The sequence below is a fragment of the Emydura macquarii genome, unplaced genomic scaffold (assembly GCF_026122565.2).
Source record: "Emydura macquarii macquarii isolate MOO-44397 ecotype Brisbane River unplaced genomic scaffold, CSIRO-AGI_Emac_v2 contig_1781, whole genome shotgun sequence".
NCBI classification, from domain to species: domain Eukaryota; kingdom Metazoa; phylum Chordata; order Testudines; family Chelidae; genus Emydura; species Emydura macquarii.
This window is the reverse complement of record NW_027131918.1, coordinates 183,742-192,940: the sequence shown is the minus strand read 5'-3', so window position 1 is coordinate 192,940 and position 9,199 is coordinate 183,742. Positions and strand designations below refer to the sequence as shown.

The 9,199-nt window shown below is 54.9% G+C and overlaps 1 protein-coding gene and 2 non-coding genes across 4 annotated transcripts; 2 read left to right on the top strand and 1 right to left on the bottom strand.

The window, feature by feature from the left end:
• On the top strand, nucleotides 1–71 carry TRNAG-GCC (transfer RNA glycine (anticodon GCC)). Its single transcript has one exon. It is a non-coding gene; the product is annotated as a tRNA-Gly (tRNA).
• Nucleotides 72–2,219: 2,148 nt separating this feature from the next.
• TRNAG-GCC (transfer RNA glycine (anticodon GCC)) lies at nucleotides 2,220–2,290 on the bottom strand. The gene has a single exon. It is a non-coding gene; the product is annotated as a tRNA-Gly (tRNA).
• Nucleotides 2,291–3,788: 1,498 nt separating this feature from the next.
• HES7 (hes family bHLH transcription factor 7) lies at nucleotides 3,789–6,410 on the top strand. Of its 2 annotated transcripts, XM_067556460.1 has the most exons (5): nucleotides 3,789–3,894; nucleotides 4,049–4,105; nucleotides 4,545–4,640; nucleotides 4,964–5,027; nucleotides 5,719–6,410. In XM_067556460.1, the coding sequence occupies exons 2-5, from the start codon at nucleotides 4,064–4,066 to the stop codon at nucleotides 6,084–6,086; spliced, it is 570 nt and encodes a 189-aa protein (XP_067412561.1). In that variant the 5' UTR covers nucleotides 3,789–3,894; nucleotides 4,049–4,063; the 3' UTR covers nucleotides 6,087–6,410. The 2 variants fall into 2 exon arrangements, with proteins under 2 accessions (XP_067412561.1, XP_067412560.1); XM_067556459.1 differs by lacking the exon at nucleotides 4,964–5,027.
• The last annotated feature ends 2,789 nt before the right edge of the window (nucleotides 6,411–9,199 follow it).

Sequence of the window (9,199 nt, the reverse complement as noted above, 5' to 3'; positions counted from 1 at the left end):
GCATTGGTGGTTCAGTGGTAGAATTCTCGCCTGCCACGCGGGAGGCCCGGGTTCGATTCCCGGCCAATGCAAGAGTAGAGTTTTTTTTTTAAATTTTCCCACTGAAAGTGACAGGGTTGCTCAGAAGCGGCTCCTTGCATCAGTTCAGAAAAAAATTCCTGGGGGGGCGCAAAGTTGTGTGAGTGCTTAAACTATTATAGGGGGTATAGTGCATCCTATAAAGACTTGGCGAGGGAGAGACAAAAAGTGGAAGATATAGAAGCATAAAACGTTTTTTTTTTTGGGGGGGGGGGGGAGGGATAAACCAAGGAGGGGGGGTCAATTTCCCCCCTTGCTCCTCAGCAAATGATACCCTTGTCCCCCCACCTTGGGGGCTTCAGGTGTCAAAATTGGGTCACTGTGGAGCAATCTTATCACTTTCCACAGCGGCTGAATCAAAGGGGTTGGGGGAGGGGGGAGAAATTGACACACAAGTGTTTGGCAGACTTTCCCAGGTTCACACTGCTGGGGCTTGGGGCGGGGAGGAATCTGGAAACTGGTGCTGGGATGTTGCATATAAGATTGTCTATTTATAGGGTACCCCCTACCCCATGGGAATCCAGCCTTGCCCCACAAGGATAGATCCCACCACAGGGATACATCTGCAACTTGGTCCACAGGGTTTGGCTGTAGAAACTTTACCTGGGGTATTGGTTGCCCCTTGCAGTCTCTCTCCTGGTGAAAGCTGGCACCCTCTGGTGTTATTACCATGGGGAAATGAGATGATCAAGGGAACACGGGGTTGGGAAAGAAAGTGAAAAGTTAAGAAAGAAAAATAAAAAAGCAGGAAAGGAAGACAAATACAAACAGGAAAGAGAGAGGGAAAGAAAAAATCAAGGAAAACAGAGAAAATAATTGGAAGGAAAGCAAGAAAGAGAAATTAAAAGAAAGAAAGAAAGGGGGACAATAAGAAAGAAAAACAAGAAAAAAACATAAGAAAAGGAAAGAACCTCTGGGATAAGTGGAAACAGCCAGTGAGATTTAAACGGCCTTTGTAACTACTGAAATGTGTTTCCTGTCATTTGGTGTGGAAACGTTTTTCAACTCTTCCGGGGAGCGATGACTTTAGGAGGGAAAAGAAATGAGAAAATGACAGCGAGGCGTTGAACAAGAGGCAAGAATTGTGCTCCTGGGCACCAGTTCTTCTTTAGCCGGGCCCCTTTGTAAATGAACACAGCTCAGATGTGCGCCTTGCAACCCATCTTTGTAATGCTACCAAACCATTCTAGCTTCAACCTGAGCTCCTTCCACGGGTGTTAGGCCCAGAAATACCATCCCGGGTATTATCTTCTTCTCCCAAAGGGCTTCTTTGCACCAGAGAAAAGATTTTTTTCCTCGGGTTTCCCTCCTGTACTGGGGAGGCCGGTGTCACTGGTATCAACTGGGGTTAGGTTCGCCAGGGGAAAGGCGTTTGATGTATCAGCGCAGGTGGATGATAATCGGATGAAATCTGGTGTGGGAGCTGATTTTCCTTCTAAGTTTTCTTCAGGAAGCAATTGATGGGTGGGATGCAGGGCCGGCCTTAGGGGAAACGGTGCCCTGGGTGAGCTTGTATTTTGGTGCCCCTGGCCTCCCCACCCATCCCCCCTGCACCCATTTCTCCCACCCGTGGGGTGGGAGATTTTAGACCTGATAGATCTTTCAGTGCATTTTCATTGGTTTGGGGCAGTGATGAGAGAAATAGGGGCCAAGGGAGGCGAGTAGCGTTCACTGAAATCACTTAGGCCCCCCACCCCAAGGAATAATAATCATAAGAGACAAACCCTGCAGCAGCAAGGTGAGAAGCACTGAAAAGTAGGACCTACGGAGAGGCTAGAGGGTGGAGGGCCCCTGATCATGTGTCATTAAGAAAGGGAAAATAAAAGAGTGAGATGAACATAGGGGGCAGAGCTATTGTCAGGCCACAAACTTATCTAGTTCTTTTTTGAGCCCCGTTATAGTCTTGGCCGTCACACCATCCTCTGGCGAGGAGTTCCCCAGGTTGACTGTGAAGAAATACTTCCCTTTAGGCCTGCTACCCCCTGAATTGCCTTGGGTGACCTCTAGCTCCTGTGTAAGGAACACGGCCTGCTTTACTTCCTCCACACTGGTGGAGGAAACCGTAGCCTCCTCACCTTATGTCGGACTCTCTGGAAGTGAATAAAATAAACCAAAATTAAAAAAAAAAATGAGATCCTTGATGCATTGGCCGGGAATCGAACCCGGGCCTCCCGCGTGGCAGGCGAGAATTCTACCACTGAACCACCAATGCGCTGAGGATACCGTTGTGTTGGCTGTTCTGTCCCCTTACAGATGTGGAACACATCTGGCTGGCCACCCTTACTCTGGCTCTGTTTTTTGCTGGGAAACACGGGGGCTGAGCCCCGGGCAACAGGCGCAGGGCAAAGAGTGAGGCCAGGCTAAGGCCCACGTGTCCCCCCCCACGAGTTAGCGAGGGAGGCGAGTCTTGCGGGGGGGCGGGGTTATAACCTGGCCCCCGCCAAGAACATTTTCTCTCTTTCCATGTCTTTTTTCCCCATCTGCCAGCTAATTTCTGCCCCATAATCATCGATGTGATCCCGGCCCATCCATCCACCCCTTCCCCACATACCGCCTCTATTTACCCACCCCTACACTTCCCCTTCCTCCATCCAGCCCCCAGCCCCCCCGCACCTCATCTCTCTAGCTCTGGCCGTTCCAAACTTTCCCTGCTCCCTTCTGGTCTCCAGGTGTCAGAGCTGGGGGGGAACCAGCCCCCCCCCTCCCCGCCCCATCCATCAGTTTCAGCCACGTTAGTTCCGGGCGGCTGGGATTTCTCAAGCCATAAAAACCCAAATGGCATAACTCCAGCTTGGAGCGGAGGGGTGAGAACTTCCCCCGACACCAACAGGGCCGGCGCAGCCGGTTGTCCCAGCCCCTCATAAACTCATCAGGAAGCCACAGGTGAGAAAGAAAAGGGATTTTCCCAGGAGAGTGTTTTTTGTGTGTGTCACATCCAGCCAGCGAGCGAGCTGCCGCCCCCACCGCTGCCCCCAGCATCCCGCCAGCTGCCGCCCCCACCGCTGCCCCCAGCATCCCGCGAGCTGGCCATCCAGCCCCGCGCCCCCCGCCCCCGATGTCACTGATGTCTGCTCGAAGGACCAAATCTGCGCGCCTATTTCCCCTGCCTGTTTGATCGCCCTGTCTGATCAGTTTCTCTAGTGTTGTTTTTTAAGCAGAAGGAACCAAAGGCTGGATTCCAGATGGTGACGCCCCCCCCCGCCCCCCTCCCCATCCTCTCCAGCAGGGGGAAGCGCTCCCCCCCCCACACACACACACAAGAGAAACTTTGCGCATCCATTGGGGAAACACATTTCCCCCCCCCCGCAATCCCTTCGTCTCTGCCTCCCCGCCCCCGACGCACCCCATCTCTGCCTATCGACCCCACCCCCCAGGCGCCCGCTTCACCCCTGCCGACCCCATCTTCCCCCCCACCCACGCACCCCATCCCCGTGTGGCTGCCTCTTCTCGCTCCGGGGAGCCCTCCAGGCCAGCCCCTCTGGACCGGGATTCTCCCGTGTCCCTTCCCTACTCAGAACACCCCCCCACACCCATCGACTCCGGTGTGGCGCCAGCTGTGCCCCTCCCAGAGCAGCCACATCTGTCCCGTGCGCTCCGGCGCTTGGCACCGCCATTCTGGACAATGCGCTTTCTGGTGACATAAGGATCCCCCCCTCCCCCTCCTCCTCCTCCTCCAGGCCCCAGCCCTGAGTCACTATGGGGCGGGGGGGCGGGACCCGGCCCGTGCCGGACTCGGGATCAGTTTGCTCTTCACACCCCCCGGGGGGATTTTAACACTTGGAGCCCAAACAACAACAAACCAGCAAAGGGACGGTGGTGAGGGGGCAGGGGGCAGGTGTCTGGTGCCGATGCGGGGGGGGGGGGAGGGAAGGGAGGGGTCTGGCCGGCTCGCTGGGCACCTGGGGGGTGGGGAGGGGTGGGGGGTATAAAAGAGGGGCTGGCAGCGCGGTACCGCCTTTGTTTCCCCCAGAGAAGGAGCCGGGCCATGGTCACCAAAAGCGCCTCGGAACCGGCCGCGCTGCGGAAGGTGCGCTGGGGGGGGGCAGGGATGGAGATGGGGGGTGCCGGGGGGGGGGATGAGGCACGCAGCGGGAGGAGGGGTGCGGGGTGCCGGGGGGGGAATCTCCGGGGTGGGGGTATTTGGGGAAGTTAACGGGGGGGTGAAGTTGGGCACTGGAGGGGCAGAGGCGGGAGGCAGATCTCGGGTGGGGTGCTGGGGAGCTGTGGGGGGCAGGTCCAGGGTGGGATACCCGGGGGGGGGTGCGGCGTGTGTGCGGGTCTACGGTGGGACAGTGAGGCGCGGAGGGAGCGCAGCGGTTTGCCCCTGGGGGCGCAGCCGGGTGGCGAGGCGCACGGTGGGGGGCTGGAGAGCTCCGGGACAAAGGGGGGGGGAGGGATCCGGGCGCCCCCGTGCCGCGCGGGGGGGCTGAGTGGTTTTGCACCCTCCCTTGGGGCCTCTCTGCCAGATGCTGAAGCCTCTGGCGGAGAAGCGGAGGCGGGAGAGGATCAACCGGAGCCTGGAGGATCTGCGCCTGCTGCTGCTGGACCGGACCCGCCAGCAGGTCAGTGCGCCCCGGCCCCGGCGCGCCCCCAGCCCCTGCCCCCGGCGCCAACCCAGGGTCCCCCCAGCCCCCGTCCTGAGCCCTCTACCCTGCCCGGACACCCCCTGTCCTGAGACTCCTAACCCCCCCAGACACCCCCCCAGAGCCCCCGACCCCCTCCTGACACCCCCACCCCGAGCCCCCAGACACCCCCTACCCTCAGCGCCCCCTCCCAGAGCCGGTCCCCCTCAGGCCCCCCCCCCCCGCCCGTCCCTCCCCCTCGGTGCCTTCCCCCCCCCCTCCCCCGGTCGCCTCAGCCCCGTCTGTGGCCTCTTGTGTTGCAGACGCTGCAGAGCCGCAAGGCGGAGAAGGCGGAGATCCTGGAGCAGGCGGTGCGCTACCTGCGGGGTAGGGCCGGGGGGCTCCGCGCGCGTGGGCGTCCCGTGCACCCCCCCGCCCCTGGGGGTGTGTGTCTCGGCCCCCCATCCGTGCACCCCCACCCCGGTGTGTGTGTCCCGGCCCCCCCGTGCATCCCACCCCCCCGTGTGTGTGTCTGCCCCCCGTGCATCCCAACCCCCCGTGTGTGTGTCTGCCCCCCACCCGTGCACCCCCCGTGTGTGTGTCTCTGCCCCCCGTGCACCCCCTGCCCTGGGGGTGGGTGTCTCGGCCCCCCCGTGAGCCCCCTCAGGTGTGTGTGTCTCTGCCTCCCCGGAAACACCCCCCACCTCTGGGTGTGTGCGTCTGCCCCACTCGTGCACCCCCCTGCCCTGGGTGTGCGTCTGCCCCCCACCCGTGCATCCCCCTGGGTGTGAGTGTCTCTGCCCCTCCCATGCACCCCCCAGCCCCGAGTGTGTCTCCGCCCCCCGTGCATCCCCCCCATCCTGGGTGTGTGTGTCTCTGCTCCCCTTGTACACCCTCTTGCCCCTGGTGTGTGTGTCTCTGCCCCCCCCTTGCAGAGGACTACCCACCCTCTCCCCTGTGTGTGTGTGTCTCTGCCCCCCCGTACAGGGCTACCCACCCCCTCCCCCATGCATGGGTCTCTGCCCTCCTTATGCCCGGTGCTGACCCCCCCTTCCCTGCTGTCTCCCTCCCCCCCCAGGAGCCGACCCGGCAGGGGAGGGAGACCCCCTCCAGCGCTGCTACCTGCTGGGCTTCCGGGAATGCCTGCTGCGCCTGTCTGCCTTCCTCCGCCACACTCAGCCCTGCCTGCAGGGTCGCCTCCTGGACGCCCTGCACCGCTACCTGGCTGCCAAGTTGCACCCGGCGCCGGAGCCCAGCCCACCGGAGCCGGGCTGCAGGCTCCGGCCTGGCCCCCCGCCAGCCGCCTGCCCCTCTTCGCCCCTGGAGCCACGCCATGAACCCTTCCGCCAGGCCGGGGCCCCGGAGACGCCGCGGAGTCCGAAGGCCGAGGTCGCTGCTTCGAAACGGGAGTCCCCGCCACCGGCCTTCTGGAGACCTTGGCCGTAGGCCTGGCCACGCAGACACTGTACATAGCTCTGTGTATAGCCGTGACCCTGTCCTTCCGGCCTGTATATAATATAAAGTTTATCTATATTGCCCGTTGCGTGCCAGTCCTCTGCCCCCGCAGGCCCTATTTCCTGGTCCCTTTCAGTGCCAGCTTTTCTGTCTTTTCGGTAGAGCCAGGGGAAACTTTTTCATCCGCCACATCTTTCCAGGGAAAAAAATGCAGATTCAGTGACACCAAAACTTTCTGGAGCAAAATGCAGCTTTGGTGACACCAAAACAGCTCGTGAGTCTGTAGCGGTGTCGGTGAATTATTCGTTTCAGAGGGTGTGTGCATGCTTTTGGGGGGGCAGCGGGGCTGAATCTGAAAGCAGCAAAATGTTTCATTTTGCCGTTCTCAAAATGCAGCATTTTGATTTTCCCCGGAGAACCGACTTTCTGTTTTGACCTGTCCTTTGATTTTATTTCAGAAAAGAAATCCCCCAAATGTTTCAATCGGGTTGAACATTCTAAAAATGGAGCAATGTTGAATTGTGATATCTTCGAAACAAAGCCTTTCCAGTCACTTTGCCTTTGGAAAGTTGCTTTGGTTTGATTTTTAAAAAATTCCCTCCCCATGGGGTCAAAATTCTGAAAACGGGGAAACGCGTTTCCTGGCAGCGTTTCGAATCTGGCAAGAACCAGCTTTTCGCTTTGAAATTTGCTTTCCTCCCTCAGTGTTTAAACAACATTAAATTAACGTGAAATGTGATTTTGTCAAAACAAAAATTCTTTTGATTCCCTGAAAATTTCACAAATTTTCATTGTTACTCTGACCCCAAATGATTGGGTTATTTTTTTTTTTTGGTTGGACTTTTTGAAATTGCTAAGGAACTGAAAAAAATCCATTCTTAGCAAGGCCCCAATGAGCAATCTCCATCTTTTTCTACTTATTACCACTTCGCCTCAATTAGTACTGCATGCCGCTTTTGTTAAAATCCAGTTTTGCATGTAGACGCTCTGGGCGTCTCTTCCAAATTGTGCTGCTTTTGCTGTCGTTTGTTGATGCACAGACGCTAGCTGGAAGCCAGGTTTGAACTGAAAGGCGTTTCTACCTTTCCTCCATCGCTGGCAATTTGAATTTTTCCATCCATCAAGATGGGCTGTTCTGCTAAGTGAGCTGCTCTGATTCAGCCAGGAATGAATTCAGGAGCTGTGCTATACCGTAGGTCAGATTAGACGCTTTCCACCACCGTGTCTGAGTTCACGTCCCCCAGGTGGAATACACTCTGTTGGTGTAAGCACTTTTATACCGGTATTAAACTGTCTACCTTGGAAGGGGTTCGTTAAACCAGAGCACATTTGTCGGCCGACCCTGTCCCGATAGTTTAAGCCTGGCTGACAGCAATGTGTGTGCAGCAATCTGTGTGCAGCCATGTGGCAAATTCAACTTTTTTTGGCCCAGATCAAGCCTAAATAGATCAGAAGGAATTATTATCCTGGCTTTACAGTGGACAAACTGGGACACCGAATGTAGCAGCTTGTGTCTGGCCTACATTTAAAAGTTGGGGCGACACAGCTACCGTGCCCTGGTAGACGTGGCTAAGTGGGCAGCAGAATTCTTCCATGGGTCTAGCTACCACCATAGTCATGCCAAGGGAGTCTTGGCAGACGTGAGAATTGAACGCAGATTTTTTGAACATCGTATTGTCATTGCTGTGTGGTGCTAGATGTTGGAGGAACACCTCTGCAAAGACACCTCTGCAAAAAGCCCATCTTTGATGGTTAGCGACAACCCCACCTAGTCCAGATGTCCTCCCAGCGTGGATACTTAGGCAAGATTTGCACAAGTGACTCGCCGGTACCATCTTAATTGGACCAAATTTTCAGATGGCGTTTTCTGCAAATGAGGCGTTTTGGGAGGTGAATCAAATTGGGCTCTCCAAAAATGTAGTAACAATCGGCAAAAGGAATATTCTTAAAATGACCAGCTGCTTTTGAAAATCAGAGCCCGGATCTTAGGGCGGTTCTGAATGGAGCGGCGTGATTTACAGATTTTCCCGTTAGCCGGCCAGACTGAAAAATTGGGGCGAATAATCATCATGAGCTGTCCCCGTATGATTTTTTTATTTGTTGTTGTTTTTTTTTTTAAATTTCAGCCAACCGAAAGCAGAAAGAAACCAACCAACCAAATTATTTCAGGTCCAGTGAAACCTTTTGTTCAGCTCGGTTCATTTTGGAGTTTTTTTAAAAAATAAAATAGATGTAAAATTCGAAATGAAAAGTGGATTTGAATGGAACTGTTTTGTTTTCACACCATTGCCATGAAATGTTTTGATTCCCCCTCCCCCCCCAATCAAAACAATTTGTTGAATTCGGCATAAATTCGCCAAAATGTTTCACTCGACCCTGAGCTGCATTTTTCCGTGGAAAAAAGTGTCATCTGAAGAATTTCTCTTAATGTTGCTCCATTTGCCCACTTGACGTTTGCCAGAGAATTCCAACTCCTGGCACCCACAAAATGCCATGTTTGCCCAGTATCTTTAAAGCTAAGAAAATCTTGGGTTCTTTAGGAATCTCAGTGGTTCTTTTTACAGGTAAGTAACAAAGATACCCTTGAAAACTGACTCTGGTGTGATTTGAACCCACAACCTTTGTGTGGCTGTTGTGTAGTCTAGAAGGCCAATGCACTATCCATTGCACTACAGAGCCAATGATTGTGTTAATTCAGAGGGGTAGCTGTGTTAGTCTGTATACAGCAAAACCAACGAGAGTCCTTGTGTTAATTCAGCTTTCGCCCACTGGATACAGGCTTTCTCTGACCTTTGATCCCTGCATGTGTGTCTTACATCAGACTCTATTAAAAGATCCGTGTTTTATAAACTATCATCTTGAATTCTATCTGTGTAAACCACCCAAAAGTTGTCTGCTTGTCGTGCGAGGCCGAAGCTTGAAGGAAATTGTCACGTTCCTGTAAAAGAGGAATATTTCCTCCAAATATTCTCCCATCCCTATGTTGTGCATGAAGAAGAGGTGCATGTACTGTCGTGTGTGTTAGCACGTGTGTGTGTTTTACATCCACGTGTGATGTGTGTGGGAGCCAGTATTTCTGTTTTGTCAGAAATTCTGCAAGTTCA